Here is a 20,880-nt window from a genome sequence, read left to right as displayed (position 1 = left end):
TGCGGGCGCGGCCTTCTTTTGTATCATCGTCGTCACTGCAGTTGATCTGTTTCGCACAATTCAACTTCACTTAGATTCACAGAGTTTCGACCGACCAACAACATATAACCTATCTCCGAGAGACAGCGCAATCTCAATATGGCTCTTCCTAAGCGTATCATCAAGGAGACGGAGCGTCTCATGGCCGAGCCGTATGCCTATCCATCTCAGACAGTCGCAGCTATGACCTGACGATGAGCTACAGTGTTCCCGGCATCGAGGCTGTTCCCCACGAGGACAACTTGCGCTACTTCGATGTCAAGATTCACGGCCCTTCACAATCTCCTTACGAAGGTATCCAGACCTACTAGCCTCACTCCACTGGAAAGACGTATTCTGACACTCCAACCAGGCGGAATCTTCAAGCTCGAGCTGTTCCTGCCCGACGACTACCCCATGACTCCTCCCAAGATCCGCTTCCTTACCAAGATCTACCACCCCAACATCGATCGTCTCGGTAGAATTTGTTTGGACGTTTTGAAGAGTAGGGCTACTGCCATATACAACATGTTTCCATACGCTAACCAGCTTAGGCAATTGGTCGCCTGCTCTGCAAATCCGTACTATCCTTCTCTCCATTCAAGCCTTGCTCGGTGCACCCAACCCCGATGACCCGCTCGCCAACGATGTTGCCCAGAGATGGAAAGAGGACCAGAATGCCGCCATTCAAACCGCAAGAGAGTGGACCCAGCAATATGCTAAGCCTTGATGGTAGGCTGATGGCCATATCCTTTGACAATCCAGTCAATATGGCTTCGTACCTTCTCCCTCCGATAAATAGCGTTGCATGGGTTTTTGCCAACATAATGGCCTTCATGAGCATGGTTGGCGTTGGCATGGCGTTTTTCATTCTATCTCCAAATACACCTTGTTCTCTCTACCACATTGACTTATCTCCTCCTACCCAATCCCCTTTTCACGATACTATCAAAATGCAAGGTGTTTAGCGAATACCGTGCATGTCCATTGAGAGCCCGATGGATCCTCTCAACTTCAGGGGCTCTCTCTGGACACAGCTACAATCCGCAAATCATCTTGCATTTAGATAGCGCCGTTCTGATAGTGTCTGACAGGAGAGAACAGCTACTTTTCGACATCCCGGGCTGCATCACAACACAAAATCAGGTTCTTCTGCGATTGCTCAGCGGTCACGCTTTCTATCACGATGGTGGTAGATTTGAACATGTCATGAAGCGCATCCATGACAGACCGAAGTATGGCTAACCATGAGATGAAATCACCACAAGGGCACAGTGCGAAGGATCAGGAGGTGACAAGCTAATGAGCATTTCACGCTGTGATGCTTGCTCAATGACGAATCGCCATAGGCCTCGAATAGAGTCAGAAACAGGTTCGGCTTCTCCCATGGTATAGCCGGTGTTATGATCAAGTGAAGCTTGCGCTTGAAAGCCCACCACATAAAAATCAACGTGCAAAAGTAAGTAACCCAAGCTTGCATCGGAACACTTGCTGATCATGTGCAGATGCGTTTCTGGAAAGACCACCCGAAGGAGATAGAGGCTGGGGGTGATTTCCCTCCTCCCTTCAGACCTGCTGTTGCCGCCGCCGCCTGACCTCCAAAGGCGCAGGTTACCACCGAGCCGCAGAAAGGCTCAGAAGAGAGTGACAAGCCTGTAAGTATCCTCTCCTATAGCCCAGCCCTGATAACTCGTCTGTTTCTTCTTGTGTGGCATTGTTCAGGCTACACGTTGCGCCTTTCATCATTCCTACGATCTGTCATTGCTGTGAGGTGTGAGTACAACGGCTAACAGATGCGAAGAAGCGCAGCGGTTGGCTCAAGAGGACACTGGGCTTGGGAGCCTTGTCGGACAGAGACTCTCCCATCGGACAGAGACTCTCCCAAGCCCAGGGAGACGGGGCGTGTGTTTGACAATCAGGGGAGAGAGGTTGTCAGCCAGGTTGACAAGAAAGGAAGGCTAATGGTGCCTAAACCTGCGCTGGCTCCTCCCAAATCCGGTCGAAGCACTGCGCCCCGTCGCCCTCGAGCAGAACCGATAATATGCCATTCGGCAGCCGCTTGGGGAGTCGGAGGACCTGGTGGTGGTTTCGTGCCTCCCAGAAGGGGAGAGGCTCCTGGTGAGAGAGAACGCCGTCGTGAGGCGGATTTCAGAGGTACCAATAGGGCCATGGATGATGCTCCGGTGTTCTCTAGAGGCCACCACCACGGACAACCTCGCGCGCGTGGAGGGAGCAGGCTCGCAAAGCCCTGGCCGAGTTCTTGAGCCTCCTCGTTCGCATCAAACCGGACCTCATCACGCTGCGCCTCTCATCGCGCATCTGTCAGTGAATGGAATCACCAGCCAATTCTACGACATCACCACGACAACATCACGTTCACTTCACGTTCTGCGCAATCGCAGTTCTCACTCTTTACCTCACAACAACTCTTCTTGCCATTCTTTCCATACAACACCACCATCATGTTCCACATCGGCCCTCCCAGCTCATCGTCTGGCTCTTGTCCATCCAGCAGAGATGTTTCGCCCAGCAAAGGATCAGAATGGTCCACAACCTCTGAACCTCTGACCAAACCAAAGACGCCCAAGAAGCGCGCATCATCCACAGCATCCAGTGAAGCATACTGGTCTGACGACAGTGACACACCTGTCAAACCTCGTGCGCTCAGAAGATCTGGCAGAGTTCTTTCAAGAGACTCATTCGGCGCAAGATCTCTTCTCTCGAAATCCGACCCCAGATCAGAGGCTGGCTCCCAAGAATCTATCTATGCCAGCTCTGTGTACTCCTACGTTGATAGCGAGGACGAATCCCAGACTTCTGCTCCTAATGCCGAAGGTCAATCTCAGTCTGCCGCTTCCAATGCTGAAGAAGAGGAGATTGAAAATCCCTTTCCTAATCCCGAAACCTGGGAATCTCAGCATGACACCAGAGGCATCGATCCTTTGAAGTTGGGTGAGATTTCTGTGCGCCCCCTTCCTCCAGTAAGTACTTCCAGCTCTGTCGTGCACTGATTGATGGGTGAACTAACGATCCTCAGATCGCTATCCACTCTACCTTCAAGCACTCACGTGAAGCATGGGGACTTCCTCCCTTGAAGCTACGCTGTCCTCTGGATTCTCACCGTCACCCTTACCACATCTACCAGTGGAACACCAAGAAGCTCAACTGCTATGCCGAACACGAGAGCGACTGTCAACTGTGCGGAGCTTCTTGCTGCTCTGTCATGGCCTACACCAAAGCCCTCGCCGAAGACCCTCGCCCCAACCCTGTGGTCCCTCTGAAGTATCGCAAGGCCTTCCAGCGCGACATTGACCAGATCAACGCCATGAAGCCCCAAGCCACCGACCCCTTTGAGAGAATGCTCAAATGCGACACTTGCTACCGCAATGTTTGCCCTGATTGCGCAGGACGTTGCATGAAGCCCGCATGTCTCCGTATCATCTGCAAGTCTTGTGGTGATCCTGACCCTTGGATTTACTGCCAGTGCGAGATGTATGAGGGCAAGCTCAGAATTACTTACATTTGAGCAAACGACCTTTACGTTCCCCCTTTGCGACTTGAGCAAACTTCAACACCACGCGCACTGCCAGCAAAGAACACAAACGTCAGATGATTGTACAACATTCCGGTTTTCTTCAGCGCGACAGCTGGCTTCTCAAAGGAGCTTCTCTAACAGGCCGGCAACAAAGACTGCGATTACAAAAGGAGCGCTCATCAACTAACGTTCAACACATCCAATCTGCGCTTGGAGGTGGAAGTATTGGGTTCCGTTACAGATGTCCAGCGAAGATAAGAATGAAAGGTCTCGGGTCTCGCTCGATCACACTGGTTAGAAGGGGTAGAGAATGAAGGTGGAATGGCAGTCGGGATTCGGTACAAAGAACTTTCGCATTTCATCATGCAGAGAAGGAGCTGTCTGCTAGCCTCTATCGTAGTCCCAGTCCAAGAAAAATCCTTGCCCTTTCTGCAGTCTTCTCTTCGAAACATGTATACTCAGAAGATAAATAGCGCACAGCTGGCTAGTAGACTCAGAGGTGAGAGTTCAACTTCATATCTCTTGTCGCCAAAAGTCCCTCTACATTTCTCGATGTTACATAGGGTAGTCTCGGGTGAGTCATATACTGTCCAATCAACCTATAACACAGTTGACGATAGGGACGACAGGTTAGAACGGCTCATTACAGAGAGCGAGGTCGGCGGGTTAGTTCGGCAGATATTGTCCCGGTGGCCGGCGAACTGAGACCCCAAACCGGAAGCGCGTCATACAAAGAAGTGCAGTCCCCCACGTAATTGCTTACCAACTGATAAGGAAAACATTCTTTTTTTCCTTGCACGACGAGAGTGCCCAAGTGGACAGACTCGAGAACAAGAGGAGGATTGGAAAGGTGAACAAGACAAAACCCTCCATTGACGTGATTGCTCCTTCGTCACATGCAGAACGACAACAACATCTTCTTCAACGCAACACGCCGACCTTTAGGAAGCAATGAGTACGGCTGCCGGTCCCGGCGCATCCCAACCCCGTCTCAAGAATGAGGTGATGAATCCAGCGCCGACGTCTCTCTGGAACACAAAAAACCTCGGTCTACGACTCTGCGCAGATGTAGCGTCCGCAGCAACCGCAGCCGCCCTGGTTGCACCCGTCATTACTGCAATCGACAAGGCCATTATTGAAAACGCCTCTGGCAGACAAACATTAGGTCGTTCTCTACGCGATTCTCTTGCAACATTCACACTGCGACCACATCATTTCCTCTTCTCCAAGCCTTTTGCTTTGATCTTTATGCTGTATGGCGGCACCTATATCACGGCAAACGCACTCGACACTTGCGCCAGCACGATAAAAGGCAGACCTGCATCAACCACAACATCAGGCCCGGCAAAGTTCCTCGCAACCTCGTCTGCCAATCTGTCACTCTGTCTGTACAAAGACAGCAGGTTTGCTAAACTGTTTGGCGCCGCTACATCTTCTCCACGCCCTATCCCTGGACCCAGTTATGCGCTGTTTGCTGTCCGCGATTGCTTGACCGTGTTTGCATCGTTCAATGTTCCGCCATTGATTGCGCCGATGCTGCCTCTTTCGGAAAGCATGCAAAAACATGTTTCTGCCGCCTCAGCTGCACAGTTCCTGGCTCCTGCTGCTGTGCAATTGATCTCTACGCCTTTGCATCTGCTCGGTCTGGATTTGTACAATAGAGATGGTACACTCGGAGCCAAGGATAGATGGGCAAGGGTTAGAAGAGACTGGATAAAGAGTTCGTTTGCTAGAATGGCGCGCATTGTGCCAGCATTCGGAGTGGGTGGAGTGGTTAATACGAGGGTAAGGAAGGGGCTTATGCAGAGGTTGGAGTAATGCTACTGGCTTGCTTCTGGTTCTCCTTGGTTTTTTGTTCTTCTTTGCCCTTTCCTTGTCATGAGATCAACGACCGCGCATAATGCTTTCCTTCTTTCTTCTACACCACTGGGTTTGCATTTCACCGCGTTGCTTTCTTTCCTAGACCTGCAAGCATTCTTCTGTATCCTGGGTACGTGGCGTTGGGTATGGTCGCATATTTAGCATAGGCATCGAACAATCAGAGAAATACAAGATGGTTGTCTACGAATGACTCTCTAGAGCTTGGATGCATTCGGTGACAGGTGATGGTCGGCTTCTTCCGCGATGGCGGGGTTTTGAGTGATGATGGAGGATTGAATGCGGCGGAATTTTAGCAAGCAGTCACCACCGGCAACCTGAAGTCAATACATCTCTCAAGACAGCTCGTTCGAGCTCTAAACACTTCATCTAGACTTTCGCCTCTGTACAGACACATTCCAAGACTCCAATTCATTTCACCAATCACACACGTGCGCAACATGGCTACCCTCGACGACAAGTCCAGAGCGCTGCTCCAGAAGGCCTACCCTCAGACCCCCGAGCTTGAGGGTGACATGATCAAGTTGTCCCAGTCGCTTTTCCCCAAGGCTGAGGTGTGTAGCTATTCATAGTGCTAAGAGGCTAGCTCTGACAAACTTCCATCAGTACTCGACCAACGAGAAGACCGAGATTGAGCAATGGCTCATCACTTCCTCCCACATTGCTTCCTCCACCGAGGACGCTGCTAAGACTGCCGAGCGTCTGTCTTCGCTCAACACCCACCTCAGCACCCGCACAACTCTCCTCGGCTCCAAGCCTTCGGTCGCCGATATTGCCCTCTACGCTCGTGTTGCTCCTGTCATTGCTTCCTGGTCAGACGAGCAGCGCACTGGCGAGCAGGGATACCACCACATTGTTCGTCACGCCGACTTCGTTCAGAACTCTCCTCTCTTCGGCTTGAAGGTTGAGGAGTCTGAGAAGGTCAAGATCGACCAGGACAACGTCATTTTCAAGATCAAGCCTATCGACTTGAAGGCGGAGAAGGAGCGCAAGAAGAAGGAGAAGGAGTTGGCTGCTCAGGGTGCTACCAGTGCTGCCAACGCTGGCGCAACTGTCACTTCGGCAGCTGCTCCTCAGGCTCAGCAGAAGTCGGTTGCTGACAAGGCTACCGAGCAGGCTGAGAAGGTCAAGGACCAGGCTAAGGCTGCTGGCGAGAAGGTCGCCGATGCTGTCGGCGCTGAGACTCCTGGCGTGAGCAAGAAGACCGAGAAGAAGGCAAAGAAGGAGAAGGCTCCCAAGCAACCCAAGGCCCCCGCCGCTCCTGAGAAGCCTTTCTCGCCTGCCCTTATCGATCTCCGTATCGGTCACATCCTCAAGGCTATCCGTCACCCCAACGCCGACAGCTTGTACGTTTCCACCATCAACGTTGGTGACGCCCCCGGCACCGACAACACCGAAGAGTACGAGGGTCAGACCTGCCGTACCGTCTGCTCTGGCCTCAACGGTCTCGTTCCCCTCGAGGAGATGCAAGGTCGCAAGATCGTTACCGTCTGCAACCTCAAGCCCGTCACCATGCGCGGCATCAAGTCCTGCGCCATGGTGCTTGCCGCCTCACCACGCGTCAAGGAAGGCGAGGAGGACCACCACGGCGGCCCCGTCGAGCTTGTCAATGTCCCCGAGGGTGCTGTTGCTGGCGACCGCGTCTACTTTGACGGTTACGAGGGCGAGCCCGAGTCCGTCCTCAACCCTAAGAAGAAGATTTGGGAGGCTTTCCAGCCTGGATTCACCACTACCGAGAACCTCGAGGTTGCTTTTGAGGTCTCGGCTGTGCCTCAGCTTGTTGAGAAGGGTGATAGTGGTGTTAGACAGCTCAAGACTAAGTCGGGTGTTTGCACTGTTAAGTCGCTTGCTGGTGCCACTGTCCGATAAATGGTTTAGATGAGCAAAAGAAAAGCTAGATAATCTGGTTACGCTAACAACAAAATAATGATATGCTCCTTGTTTCCTTTCTGTCTACTAAAAAACTGTCACAGTCTCGCGATTGCTCTTTCTCACATACTAAGCTGCGACGACTCTATGAACTACCAAACTGTATCAATTCTTGCCATGAGAGGCTACAGCCAAGGAAACTGCGTCAAAACAGTATCTCTATGCAAAGCATTCGATTCTGGAAAGTACCAATTAAAGTTACAATGATAGGAAGAAAGAACTAGCCCATTGCAGCCAACCCAACTCCAAGCCGGTGATATCTCCAGCTTCAATGGTATAGCCCTTATCTTCCAGCCACACTTTAACCTCTTGATACAATGCCTGTGCATCTCCAAACTCGATGCTTCATGCCCCATGAATCTCAAGCAGCAGTACGCGCAGCCCTCGAGCATCTGAAGCAACACGCATGACCGCTCTGGACCAGGTACATGAGTAGAACACACACAATCAAGGTACCACAACCACCGTTCAGCTCCAAGAGCATTGCTAAGCTTCAGCCACTAGGTCTCGCTTTGATTCGACCGTTGTCGTTCATCGAGCCATGTGGTCAACCGAGGTAACTTTGCTTCGTATACAGCCCATCGTTTCGGTCCAGGAACGAGGGTGACCTCAGGGCATCATTCTCTACACAGTTTCGTCCGTCCACATGATATCAGATGGCCTGACATGCAGGGTTTCTTCGAAAGGCATGTTTTCGCAGCTGTCGATCATGATTGATCTTCTCATTGACTGCGAGATGCGAAACATGACCCTGTCATACCAGTCTTGACCGTCGATGTCCGGTGGGCGAACTGTTCGGCTTTTCGAGGCCGGAATGATGTATCGACAGGCCTCCAAAACAACCAGGCTCCATCTCGAAACAACGAGCATACAACCTGACAATCCAGATCTCGTGTCTACCTTGCTGTCAGCCGAAGATCTCCCCAGATCCAGCTCGTGGATGTCCCGCTACATGGAACAATAGCGTGGAATGGTCTGGGTTATGACTGCTTTTTCGAAGAGCCCTAAGTTCTAACACTGTCTCTACCCAGGATAGTCTCTCATCACTCGTAAAAGTGCGATCGACTGGCAAGCAGTACCGTGTGATCAGGATGGAAATAGGTCGGAAGGAGCCGCCCCTGTTTGAAGTTGCTTGGTGAAACTTGCCAAGGCGAAGCTTGCTCCAACTTCAGTCCGGATTCAGCTGTGACAACAACCAAATTCGATGGTTGCTCTTGCCCAATGCTGCTCGAAAGTCCTTTCGAAAACTATCGCGGCAGTGACCCAATCCATGCGTCGGCCCAGTTCTCCTCGTTGAGGGATCATTAACAAAAGACAGATGATCCGACCAAGCTCTGGCGGCATGAGAAAACCATGTCCTTGAAACTCGCGATCTTGCTGCGAAGATTATCAATCGTCCTGACCGACCGAGAATGGAAGTTCTCAAAATAGACCTTCCCTTATGGCCGACCTGCATTCTGAGTAGGAGGCAATATCGACTGACTGAAATTAATTGATCTACAGCAACAACAGAGTGAGGTTCTGTTCAAGAGCCGTGCGAATGGCGACATCGCATCCAGGATCATGTTACCCCAGCTCCAGTCACGGACCTCTTCCAGTTTCAGCCATCTACAGCTCCACGCTCGTAACACCATCCTGCATAGCGTCGCTTCCAAGGAGTGTTACTGTTTGAAGTCCTCAACCAAGCCTTGGTAGCTCAACCTTGTCACCTCAATCCCAGACTCACAGACCTCGACGAAGAGTCAGTCTCCAAGACGCACTCAAGCCATGAAATGCTATAAGTATCTACTGGTTCTTCGACCATGAACCAACTCATCCAGCATCATCACAGTTCCTTCTTTCCTTCTCTGGTTCAACTGTTCAAGCCGGTCTCGACAGTACACTACTCGTTTGTTCTTCTACACTTATACAACTTCAATCGTTTGAACTCAACATCCCTTTGACAATATGAGATACTCACTTACAACTGCAGCTCTGGCTTTCGCCATCTGCTCTATCGCTGCCCCTGTTGCTAACGGTGGCGACTACGGTTCTCTGTCTGGTACAGGAGCCGCAGGTGCTTCCGGTAACAACTACGGCTCTACTCAGGTTTCTCCCTCTGGCTCGGCTGGAGTTGGAGCAAACATTGGTGGATCTGGATCTGGCTCAGGATCCGCAGACGTTGGCGCATCTGGTGGCGCAGATGCATCTGGTTCGGCAGGCCTTGGTGCCCACGCAGGTGCAGGCGGTGCGGCCGGTCTTGGAGGCCATGCCGGTATTGGCGGTGATGGCCATGCCGGTCTTGGTGCATCTCTGGGTGGCGGTGCCTCAGGCCATGCTGGGGGGCTTGCTGGACTTGGTCTTGGTCACGAGGGAGGTCTGTCTGCTGGTGTCGGAGGTAAAGGATATGGTGGCCTAGGCGCTGGTGTCGGAGGCAGTGCTTCGCCTTCAATTGGAGCTGGCATTGGTGGTGCCGCGGCACCTTCAGTTGGAGCAAGCATCGGAGGAGGAGCCTGGCCATCTATTGGAGCTGGTATTGGAGCAGGCGGTGCGGCAGCCCCATCGATTGGAGCCAGCATTGGAGGAGCAGCCTCGCCATCGATCGGCGCTGGCATTGGTGGCTACGCCTCACCTTCAGGCTCGGCATCTGTTGGCGCTGGTCTGGGTGGTCTCGGATCAGCTGGCTTGGGTGCTGGCCTCGGAGGAGCTGGCGGTCTTTTCGGAGGCCTTGGTGGAAGCGGCCATGGAGGTCTTGGTCTTGGAGGTCACGGTGGTCTTGGAGCAGGTGCTGTTGCTGGTGCTGGCGCTGGAGTAGGAGCAGGTGCAGGTGCTGGCGCTGGAGTAGGTGGAAGCGGTTCTGCTGATGCAAGTGGTTCTGGTGACGTCTCTGGAAGCGCTGGAGGCGATACCGAGGCCGGTGCCTCTGGTTCGACCCCCACCTACGGCAGTGACAGTTCTTCTCCCAGTGAGAGCTCTTCTCCCGACAGCAGTCCGCCTTCAGACACCGAGAGCGGAGCTGCATCTGGTTCCCCTGACGATTCATCGCCCGCTCCTTCTGAGTCCTCGGCTGCTCCTTCTGACTCATCTGCTCCCAGCTATGGCTCGGACAGTTCTTCTGCTCCCGCTGACAGCTCGTCCTCTCCTTCCGACAGCTCTTCCTCTCCTTCTGACAGCTCGTCTTCTCCCTCCGACAGCTCATCCTCCCCCTCAGACACAGAGACAGACGCCGCATCGGCTTCCCCCAGCGATGCATCTTCTGCACCTACCTACGGCGAGAGCAGCTCTGTCGCAGACGCGAGCGGTTCTGCTGCAGCACCCATGTACGGCTCTGGCGACTCGGCTCCTGCTCCCAGCGAGTCTGCAGTAGATGCTACCTCAGCCACTCCTACTGATGCATCTTCTGCACCTGCAACCTCTGCTCCCACTCTTCCTCTGGCCACTGGTGCATCTGGTAGCACTTACAAGTCATACATCAAGCGTCAGTCCTACGACTCAGGTTCCTCATCTGGCGGCCTTGGTGCTCTTACCGGTGGAAGCGGACTTGGTGCACTTGGCAGCGGCCTCGGTGGCCTCAGTGGTGGAAGCGGTCTCGGCAGTCTTCCTTCCCTGGGTGGAAGCTCTGGTGCAGGTCTTGGTGCTTTGACCAGCGGACTCGGTGGACTCGGTGGACTTGCAGGACTCGGTGGATCAGGTACTGGTTCAGCTGGCGCTGCTACTACAGGCACTGCATCCAGCTCTGGTGGTTTGGGTGCTCTTGGTGGTCTCGGTGGTCTTGGAAGTGGACTCGGTGGCCTCGGTGGCGCTTCTTCAGGTAGCGAGTATTCTAAGTAGAAAACGTCAATACACATCGCTGATAGGCGATATAGGTTCTACTGGAAGTTCTGATTCCTCTTCTACTGGCACTGCAACTAGTGGTTTTGGCTCTCTTGGTTCTCTTGCATCTCTCACTGGTGGTGCTGGTGCTGTTCCTAGCAATGATGTTACTGGTAACACTGGATGTAAGAAAGTGACCTTTATCTTTGCTCGCGGGTATGTGAAAAACAATCCTTGAAACTTGACAAAGACCACTGACATTTTCGTCTACAGTACAACCGAGATGGGCACACTCGGCTCCATCGTTGGTCCCGGCCTTGCCTCCGCCCTCATCAAAGACACCGGCTCCTGCGCAATCCAAGGCGTCGACTACCCAGCCGATGCTGCCGGCAACGCCAACATGGGCGCCTCCGGCGGCCCCAAGATGGCTGCTCTAGCAACCCAAGCCCTCAAGCAATGTCCCGACACCAAAATCATTCTTGGAGGTTACTCGCAAGGTGCCATGGTCGTCCACAATGCGCTTTCCTCCATCGACGGCTCTAAGATTGCTGCAGTGACTGCTTTTGGAGACCCATTTAATGGACAAAGCTTTAAAGGTGTTGAGGATGCTAAGGTTGTGAGGTATTGTGGCTCGACGGACTTTGTGTGTGATTTGACTGGTAAGACTCAAGGAAGTGGGTCGCATCTTTCTTATGGATCTAACCTTGCTGAGGCGGCGTCGAGGTTGAGTCAGATTGTTGGTGTTAAGGCTTGATTGATTGGTGATGATCTTGAGAACGTATTCTTGTCTCTTTTCTTCTGAGAAACAAGAGTACTGCTTCAACAATATCTTTTCGGATATTGTATAGTATACGGTATACATACAACAATATTGTCATAGCAATAGGTTTCTCAAAGGACAATGACAGCATGGCCATTATCTTTATCATCATCTTTGTTTTGTTATGAATACGTTCTTAAGAACGATCACTGGGGTGATACTGATCAAGGATTAAGATGTTGCTAGAATTAGTCTTTGTGCACCAGATCTGTCGGATTTTCCTAAAGAAAGGAGTCGTCTTGGTGAAGGTATATTGCTTCTAGCTCACATATAGCCATACCGATAGACCTAGACCTCAACTCATCGAGTGTTGGAATATTTGACTGGTAACGAGCTGAGATAGGTTGCTTGAAGTCACCCAGCAGTCGCAGCGGTCGAAATTCAGCTGCAACACGATCTTGCAACTTGTCTTCAAGCTTTGCGAAAAGTTGTGTTCGCTGTTCCTCTGGAAGAGTGAGTTTTGTGCCATTAGATAGTGTGGCATAAAGGTCCTTGGGCATCTTGATGGTATCGTAAAACGGCATGTTGTCGTCAACATTTCATCCTTCGTCGAGAACCATTTCGACTTCTTCACGATCGGTGGTGTCGGGAGATACTAGTTGGCCCTCGATCAAGATATCTAGCATGTTGCGGTTCAGTTGTGCTACGCGTGAGCGGTAGCGCTCCAACGCGGTGCGAAGGTCAGCATCTATAGCATCAGCAGACATATCGCCGTTCCCACAAGACGATCCTTGAATCAGTGCATAGAATGGACAGTCGAGTTGTTGTCTTGCAGATCAAAACATCAACACCAAAGCTTCGAAGAAACCCCGACTTTCGTTCACGCAACCACCGCAACCGTTGCGCTCAGCAGTGAGCACGAGATCTCAGGAGATTAGCTATGTACTGTTCTTCCAAGCCAAGAACAACATCATTCATGTGATTCTTCCTGCCGTGAAAAGAAGGACCGATAGGGTGAAAGGAGGAGGATCACAGTGGGTCAGCATGTACATCATACGAATTTGCAGACAGGGTTTAGGGTCTTGTACCTCGTGTCGCGGTACGGTACGAAATCTCGGTCGTCGCGGAGAGGTGGAGATGTGGAGTTTCTGCCTGGTCTTGCACATGCTAGCAAGCACGGACGTTTGGGAAAGCGGTGAGATGAGTAGACAGGCATGTGAGGCATGTCGGTATCTACTTTGGATGCCCTGTACACGTGTCGCAATACCGTCGTTGTTGCAAACATGATATTCGCTTAATCAATTGCTAGTGGGAAGTGCAGCAGGAATAGGTAATTGTGCGACCGAATACACGTATGCTGGCCATAGCAGGTTTCGGTACGAGTTCGTCGTATACACCGATGTTTTCCCAAGCAGTCAATCATTCAGACCTGCGATGCCCGAGGTCATTTGCATCCGAGGTTCAGGAAGCCCTACAAACATCGTTCATGCGTACGATTTACGAGTCGCTCGCTGTGCTTTTCGGTCTTGCTCGCGACTCAAGGACGGGCAGAACACCGAAAAGGCTTTGATTGGCCAAGAAGCCTTTTGCAACTAGCTATCACCAATATCCATACCAGGCCTCAAAACACCATCTTTCGTGCCTTTGACCCTTTCATTAGCTTCATAAACAGTATTCTTGCCACCAATCCATAACGCCATTTGCGTCTCACACATCTCAAACACCGCACGTACTGAATATGCCTCTGAGCCTTCTTCTTCCTCTGGTTCCTCTACTAGCAAAAGTGTGCCGTCTTCCAATGACCTCTGATCCAAGATAGCAAATATGCTATCGACGAAACAACTCCCCTCGTTCTCTGCGAGAATTTTTTGGAGCATCGTCCAACACTCGCAGGGGGTTTTTTCTGCAAAAGGTGCAGAGGTAGAGTCTTTGTTGTAGCCTAAGCCATCGTCTTCGTCGTACACGCGTGATAAATCGTCTACAAAGACTAGCATAGTGCCAGTGTTGCCGCCATAGTCATCGCAAAGCTTGAGAATACGGTTTTTGAGCTGTTTTGTTTTGCGTGTTGGTTAGAAATCTGATTGAAAGTCCTTTGAAGGTAGTATGTACCTCGGCGGTAGGGGCAATGGCACAGCAAATTGCGAACATGGTCTTGAGATTACGATGCTGACTGACTTGCGGTAATGGATTCAAGATACGATGATGATGCCATAGAAGAGTGTGTTGTGCTCGTACTGAATTAACGGCCGTAGGCACTCGTATCCTTAGCCAGCCACCACGAACCTTCAACGTCAGAAACGAAATCCAGACAACAAGAATAACCATAATCACTTCAGAATAGGGAGCAAGCAAAGAGTGATGTCAACAAAAATAGAAATTCTATGCGTGGTATCATCTATGGAGACTTTATGTCTCTCTGAACTGTAAACAAAAAAAGCAAAAAGTGGTATCTCTATAGTGTTTGCGCAAACCCCCAGGAAGAAGCGGCCAGGCTTCTTCGTTTATGTATAGCGCATCTAGTGGTCGTGAAAAACACACAAGGGTCATTAAATAATAAAGAGGTAAGAAGGAGAGTCGTGGATCGAGTCTCATTCCCTAAGCCATCTGAGCGCCGCCGTTGTAGGCGAGCTCATCTTCCTTCTCGCCGAAGCGGGCCTCCTTGACTTGACCTGCCTCGTCGTCAGAGGACTGGAAGCCGTACTCGCGAGCCTTAGCGTCAATTTCGTCGGGATTCATGCGAGGAAGCTCCTTAGCGGCGGTAACGTAATTCATCTTCTCAAGGTAGCCCTTCGCAAAGATCAAATCAATCTCTTCAAGTGAGCGGCCCGACGTTTCAGGGTACAGCCAGTAGATGACAGGGAAGAAGAGAGCGTTCAAAGCAGCGAAGAAGAGGTAAGTACCCCATGAGATTTGGGAAATGAGCACAGGAGTGATCATTACGATAAAGAAGTTCCACAACCAGTTGTTGACGGTAGAGAAAGCGTTGGCCTTGGCACGAGTCTTGAGAGGGTTGATCTCAGCAGGGTAGAGCCAGGGCAGAGGAAGCCATGTGGCACCGAAGAAGGCAATGTAGGTGAAGAGACCGACGGCGGCACCTCTGGCGTCCATAGGGTTGTCGGGAATAAGACAGGCGAAGACAAGGACCATAGACAAGCACTGGCCGACAGTACCGTAAAGGAAAAGCTTGCGACGTCCAACGCGCTCGACGAGGAACATGGAAGTGGTTGCGAAGGCGGCGTAGACGATCATGTTGACACCACCGAGCAAATTCGACAAATTCTTGGAGGTGCCGATTGAGGTGCGGAACAGAACAGGGAAGTAATAGATGACAGCGTTGCAACCAGACAGTTGCTGCATGAACTGAGAGCTGGCACCGAGCAGCATACGACGGAAGTGCTGAGTCTTGCCACCAGTGAGTAGAACCTTCGAACCGACCTTCTCGCCGAAACCACCAGCAGCCTTGATGGAGTCGAGAAGGATACCTGCCTCGAGCTTGACCTCGGGATCATCTGCGGGTTTGGCGTTGAGAGCTGCTAGAATGACTGTAGCTTCGTCTTGACGATCGTGCGCAAGAAGCCATCTGGGCGACTCGGGCAATCTTGTCATGAGGATAACGACGATGAGGGCAAAGACGATCTGGAAGGCGATAGGGAAGCGCCAGGTCAAGTTGGCAGGGCCGTAGCTGCAACCGTAATCAATCCAGTAAGCAATGAGCGTGCCGACAGCGACGTTGCCACCCTCAATACAGATGACTTTGCCTCTGTTGTGGGCTTTTGAACACTCGGCTTGGTACGTAGGAATCGTCGAGGTGTTAACACCGTTTCCAAGCTGAATATAAAGTCAGCACGAGATCCAACGAAATGTCTTGACAATGAACTTACACCTGTGATGAAACGTCCAATGATAAATTGTGCTGTACTTCCTTTACTGGTGCCAACGCAGGTGATCTGGATGATGACACCAATGATCATGGTGATACCGCCGATAAAGATAGCCTTGCGACGTCCCAGCTTGTCGCCGAACTTGAGAATGAAGATAGCACCGAACAGACAGCCGACAGCGTAGATGGAGACGATGAAGCCTTGCCAGGCATCACTGTAACCAGCTTGAGGGAACATTGCGAGGAAAGGATCACCCTCAATGATACCAGACATGACACCCTGGTCATAACCGAAGAGAAGGAAATCGGTAGTGGCGACAGTAGTGATGAGCATCTGAAGGGCTCTGCCAGAGCGTCCCCAGTATGTGGGAATACCCTCGCTGTTTGTCGAAACAGTACGAGTCATCTTTCCGGTATTGTCTAGCAGTACAGGAAAATGGATCGTCCGTGAAGAGATCCGAGAAGAAGAGCAGATGCTTGCGGAGTTGTGGAGGGTCTGCCTCTGGGGAGGGACCCATTTATATATCTACAACTACGACAGGGAAAACTCAAGCATCCAAACGCAACATCAATGACGGGCAAAACAGCCGTTGCGGAGAGAATGTGGATGGTGGGTCAACAAGGGCCCACAATCAATTTTCACGACCAGTCCGCCGAGATGTTGAATCCACCATGAAACATGTCGGGTAAGGATCTTCGAGGGAATAAGACGTCGTTGAGTGAGAGGCTTCCCGAGCAAGATTCGCAAGCCCTGGGTTGGTGCTTGGCGATGAGCACATGGCGTTTTTCTAACGACTTGGCACGACACAACAATAGCCAAAATGGATCTCGCCGGTGGCTAACGAACGCAGAGTCTGTGTGTTGAAACGATTTTTTCTCTCAGGGTTCGGCGAAAAATTCGTAAAGGGCAACTTTGAGCTGCTTGGAAGAGAATTTATCGGAGAATGATGTCACATACCGCTCTTTATACCGAAAATAAGCTCCTGTCGATGGCGGGTGAAAGCTTTGGTGGCGCCCACGCTTGAGTCAAGCATAATTGGTCGAATGGCGTGGGTGGCGTGTCTTTGGTTTCAAGGATAGATTTGAGGCTCGCTTTGGGGCCAAGCGCCTCTCATCTGTTAGTCAAACTCCGTGGAAGAAATCTCAATACGATTCAGCTTCGGGAAGACATGCTGTTGTCGGTGTGCACTCGGCCGAGGACTACGTCGATGTAACGGATTGGCAATTTCTTCGATTACGGTTATTGTTACTGGTGGGATATCCTTCCGAGGACGAAAAAAATTGGAGCTCAAGGCTGTGTTGAATTGCACGATAACGCCCCAAACCAGGATGAAGGATTGATGTACGCGAGCGGTACTACCATGCCTTGCTGATCGGCAAGAAACTTGCAAACGCAAATGGCAAAGCCCGACTGATCGTCTAGCATATGCATTTTGCGCATCTGAGGGAGCACATGGGAATAGCGCAGAGCATGCGGAGTATCAGGACTTTTCAACCTGTCACGAAACAGTTACCCCTGATGAGCCATCCGTGCTGCAAGAGATCATCGCGCATGGCAGGTTCTGTTATGTTTCGAGAAAGTGTAAACTCGGAATTCTGCTTGTTGCTCGTGCTGATAATGATCGGCAAACGTCGGTTGTTGAACCGCGCTTGCAAACAGTGTGAGCGTAAGTGGTTCGATATGCCTTCGCTTGGGCGTAGTCGCAACCCTACTCATGTTGTGTGTTTTGCATCCACATATCGTTGTCGGTGTCGGGGCATAATTTCGGAAGAAAGTGATGCCATGAAACTGCCTAGAGAATAATGGAGACACTGCCAAGTTGACAAGAGTCAAGAGCAGGCTCTGTCGCATGGTACGGTGAGCCTCGAAATAAGCGGTATGTAGCAAGGTAGCTGGCAGAGGCACATGTCCGAGTCTGCCGAGAACAACATCCGAGGATGTTACACAGCTCGCCGGCGCGATGAGGTGGTGTAGGATCTCCTGCGGAGCCCCCGGGTCCCCCGCCCCCCACGACTCCACATCGACCGGCACAGTGACCCGATTGAGGGAGCGAAGCACCATCAACCTTGCGCATGACCTCCAACCGGGGACGGGTGAATCGGTGTGTCTTCGGTGAGAACTCCAGCATATGCACCCCTCTTGCTCTTCGTGTCTTGGATGTGCAGCGGTGATATGGGACTGTTAGCGAGGAATGATCGGGATACGACGGGACGACCTCCGCGGCGTGTTGTAAGATGGGCAGGTTAAATGTGCATTTTAGCCGTACTTTCGAGCTTGTCGAGACGTCACCAAGTACAGCAAAATGTTTCTCGAAATATGGCACCAGCAGCTCCTGAAGAGCAAGTCGATTTGAGGAGAGATATGTCACTTTGAGAGCCTCATGCCTGGGGTATGAGATTTGCTGTTGATCTATATCGCCATTCATGAACCATTGCACGTGCGGGACATTGCCGGTGCCCTGGTGTCTGGTCGTCGATCCCTTGTCAGAACAAAGCAGTGGAATGTGCTTTGATAGAGGTGGCCGATCAGTAAGTGCAATTGTCGATGATCGAAGCAAGGACGATGTTCAGAGATGCAGCGTGCCAATCGAACCAGAGAGGGTATGGCTTGAGTACCGACATGGCGTTTGGCATGTGGAGTTGACACGATCTGTTGTCTGAACTGCTCATCGACAGAGCAAGCTGCGTCTTTAGTGACCAATTTGTCTCTGTTTGAGCATGGCTCAATTGACAGTCGTGCTGGCTGAGGTATTGGTTGAACATGTGCAGGTATAGTATACAAGGAAAAAGGAAACTCGGGCAAATGTTGTGACCTACAACTCAGACATTGTGGCATGTTTCGAGAGCTCACCTTGAATAATTTTTTATGGTGTTTGAGCATCTGGATATGGTTTTCATAGCCATCGAAGAGAGCCGAGTGTACCAGTTATCCGGGGCAAATTCACAAAGTGGTCGAATACGAGATAAGATTCGTGGCACATCACTTGTACCCGCAGGGCAGGCTCTCAGGCTTCCAAGAACATTCAGGTCACTAGGAATCTCATCATGATGTGATGGAAAAGAGAGAGGACGTTGAAAGAAGGTATGGAGGCGTGAGGAGAAGCAGCCGGCAGCCGAAAGGACAGGCTCGTGCTCAGCGGTCGCGCCTGCCCCGCCATGACGAGTTTCAGCGGACGTGGGCTGTAGCTGTCTGGACTGTTGACCGTAGACTCTGTCGCGTGCAATTCCCAACATCAAGCTGAAGCAATACGGACTTTCGAATTTGTGGGAGGAAAAAGTTCAATCGTGGTCAGAAGGATATGGCAGGACTGCCTGATCAGGTGCTGCAATGGCTATACAGCGTTCTCCTCAATGTAAAACGACGTCTTCTGCGTGTCTCAACATCAAGGTCCCTAACGACAAGAGTAGGAATACCGCGACGCACAACGCGCCTACAGCGACAGTGTCGCAGCTCTTTCAGCATATCCCTCTCTTTCGCCGCGAACCGATGTATACACATATAACAATGGACAGCCCGCGCTGCTGTTGCGCCTGTCAGGCACCCTCCCCGTCAACTTTCGTGGCACAGTCTACAGGTTCCCCATAACCATATGGCTACCGCATACATATCCTGTGGATCCTGAGGGTATCATGGTGTTTGTAATACCGGGCGAGGGTATGGCTATACGTCCTGGACAGCACGTCAGCGTCGATGGACGAGTTTACCACCCCTATCTGCGCGATTGGTCGATAAATCAGCGCCCGAATATCGTCGACTTCTTGCGCCTCCTTCAGGATGTCTTTGCTCGAGAGCCACCTGTCGTCGCTAAGCCTGCGCAACCTCAGCAGCACGCCCAGTCCCCCATGCAACGACCCCCTCCGCCGCCGAAAGAGCAACCTCGACAACCACAATCTCATCCTGTAGAAATGCCCGCTGGTGCTCCTCCACCGAGACCCCCGAAGCCTGGAGAGCAAGGTCACGCTGCCACACCGGTCCAAAATCGTAACGATGGCCCTCCCTTGCCGCCTCTACCACATGAGCGAGCTCAACAGTCACCACAACTACGACAAGGAAATGGTTTTGATACTTCCCAACCTAGTCGCTATTCCAGAGCTCCACCATTACCACATCAGATCCAACCAGACTACAGGCAGACTCCGGCTTCCCCTAGAACTTCTAGTGCACATACACCTAGTCAAAGATATGCACAGCCGCCGCCATTACCACCACCCCAGCAGAATCAACAACACCAGATACCCCTACGTCCAGCGCGGCAGCAGTATCCTCAGCAGTACCAACAACCACCGCATCAGCACTTCCAGCAGATGCCTCCAAATATGTCTGCTCAACAATATCCCTCACAGCATGCCTCTTACCAACAACCTGCGCCTGCAAAACCTGCTCCTGTTCAAGATCTTCTCAGCGACCCCTTTGACGTCAGTATAGCAACAACGAATCCCTCAGGTCCAGCCCCTCCAATCCCGCCAAATCCAGAGAAAGAGCATCTCCTACAACTCTTATCCCAATCTCTGGTCTCTCAGATTCACCAGAAAGTGAACCAAAACACGTCCGCTTTGGCACCCTTGCGTGCCCAGTCCAATGCGCTCCAGGAAGCACATTCACGTCTCAATGCCGAAATCTCCCAATTGACTGCATTGGACAACACACTCACATCCAACGAACGCATCCTCCATCAAGCACTTTCCGATTGCGATCGCGTCATTGCCGACAGCAAGTCTACTCCCCAGCCGCCCATTGACGATGTTCTTGTGGCGCCCACTGTCGCCTCAACCCAGCTCTGGAATCTACAAGCGGATGAAGCAGCCATTCGAGAAGCTCTATGGTGTCTGCAACGTGCTGTGGGCGCTGGTAGAGTTGGCTCGGAAGTGTTCATCAAGATGACCAGAAGTCTGGCTAGAGAATTGTTTTTGAAGATGGCGCTGAGTAAGAAGCTCGCCAAGGGGCTAGGCCTGGACGTGGGAGGTAGTACAGCCGGTCAATTTGCAGGCGAGGATGGATACGGGTATTGAAGGAAGCTGGAGCATATGATGAATTGGCCACATTGCTCGAAGTCCATCCTTTGTCAGAGAATAAATGATAAATCATCT

At 51.6% G+C, this 20,880-nt stretch overlaps 9 protein-coding genes across 9 annotated transcripts; 6 read left to right on the top strand and 3 right to left on the bottom strand.

The window, feature by feature from the left end:
• Positions 1 to 138: 138 nt before the first annotated feature.
• Positions 139 to 748, top strand: M437DRAFT_88246 (ubiquitin-conjugating enzyme E2 N; the record flags this gene model as incomplete). The annotated part of the gene is made up of 4 exons (XM_041028783.1): positions 139 to 191; positions 245 to 333; positions 392 to 523; positions 573 to 748. The coding sequence occupies 4 exons, from the start codon at positions 139 to 141 to the stop codon at positions 746 to 748; spliced, it is 450 nt and encodes a 149-aa protein (XP_040875731.1).
• Positions 749 to 1,227: 479 nt separating this feature from the next.
• M437DRAFT_69643 (uncharacterized protein) lies at positions 1,228 to 3,544 on the top strand (the record flags this gene model as incomplete). Its single annotated transcript, XM_041025319.1, has 7 exons — positions 1,228 to 1,253; positions 1,414 to 1,477; positions 1,629 to 1,673; positions 1,812 to 2,172; positions 2,213 to 2,339; positions 2,531 to 2,999; positions 3,056 to 3,544. 7 exons carry the CDS (start codon positions 1,228 to 1,230, stop codon positions 3,542 to 3,544), a joined length of 1,581 nt encoding a protein of 526 aa, XP_040875730.1.
• A 1,014-nt stretch (positions 3,545 to 4,558) lies between these two features.
• Positions 4,559 to 5,371, top strand: M437DRAFT_58575 (uncharacterized protein; the record flags this gene model as incomplete). The annotated part of the gene is made up of 1 exon (XM_041023420.1): positions 4,559 to 5,371. One exon carries the CDS (start codon positions 4,559 to 4,561, stop codon positions 5,369 to 5,371), a length of 813 nt encoding a protein of 270 aa, XP_040875729.1.
• A 500-nt stretch (positions 5,372 to 5,871) lies between these two features.
• M437DRAFT_78722 (nucleic acid-binding protein) lies at positions 5,872 to 7,300 on the top strand (the record flags this gene model as incomplete). Its single annotated transcript, XM_041027040.1, has 2 exons — positions 5,872 to 5,985; positions 6,038 to 7,300. The coding sequence occupies 2 exons, from the start codon at positions 5,872 to 5,874 to the stop codon at positions 7,298 to 7,300; spliced, it is 1,377 nt and encodes a 458-aa protein (XP_040875728.1).
• A 4,012-nt stretch (positions 7,301 to 11,312) lies between these two features.
• Positions 11,313 to 11,906, top strand: M437DRAFT_58505 (cutinase; the record flags this gene model as incomplete). Its single annotated transcript, XM_041023409.1, has 2 exons — positions 11,313 to 11,368; positions 11,426 to 11,906. Coding segments are annotated over 2 exons (537 nt in total), but the record flags the coding sequence as incomplete, so codon positions are not given.
• Positions 11,907 to 12,193: 287 nt separating this feature from the next.
• Positions 12,194 to 12,496, bottom strand: M437DRAFT_88242 (uncharacterized protein; the record flags this gene model as incomplete). The annotated part of the gene is made up of 1 exon (XM_041028782.1): positions 12,194 to 12,496. The coding sequence occupies one exon, from the start codon at positions 12,494 to 12,496 to the stop codon at positions 12,194 to 12,196; it is 303 nt and encodes a 100-aa protein (XP_040875726.1).
• A 1,008-nt stretch (positions 12,497 to 13,504) lies between these two features.
• M437DRAFT_69639 (uncharacterized protein) lies at positions 13,505 to 14,237 on the bottom strand (the record flags this gene model as incomplete). The annotated part of the gene is made up of 2 exons (XM_041025318.1): positions 13,505 to 13,960; positions 14,022 to 14,237. The coding sequence occupies 2 exons, from the start codon at positions 14,235 to 14,237 to the stop codon at positions 13,505 to 13,507; spliced, it is 672 nt and encodes a 223-aa protein (XP_040875725.1).
• A 270-nt stretch (positions 14,238 to 14,507) lies between these two features.
• On the bottom strand, positions 14,508 to 16,198 carry M437DRAFT_58669 (general substrate transporter; the record flags this gene model as incomplete). The annotated part of the gene is made up of 2 exons (XM_041023432.1): positions 14,508 to 15,740; positions 15,794 to 16,198. 2 exons carry the CDS (start codon positions 16,196 to 16,198, stop codon positions 14,508 to 14,510), a joined length of 1,638 nt encoding a protein of 545 aa, XP_040875724.1.
• A 2,893-nt stretch (positions 16,199 to 19,091) lies between these two features.
• Positions 19,092 to 20,751, top strand: M437DRAFT_9738 (UEV-domain-containing protein; the record flags this gene model as incomplete). Its single annotated transcript, XM_041029110.1, has 3 exons — positions 19,092 to 19,145; positions 19,201 to 19,823; positions 19,974 to 20,751. Coding segments are annotated over 3 exons (1,455 nt in total), but the record flags the coding sequence as incomplete, so codon positions are not given.
• Positions 20,752 to 20,880: the final 129 nt, after the last annotated feature.

Source organism: Aureobasidium melanogenum (assembly GCF_000721775.1).
Source record: "Aureobasidium melanogenum CBS 110374 unplaced genomic scaffold scaffold_29, whole genome shotgun sequence".
In the NCBI taxonomy this organism is placed as follows: Eukaryota; Fungi; Ascomycota; class Dothideomycetes; order Dothideales; family Saccotheciaceae; genus Aureobasidium; species Aureobasidium melanogenum.
Note: the sequence above shows the minus strand (reverse complement) of the source record. Positions and strands in the feature narration are given on the sequence as shown.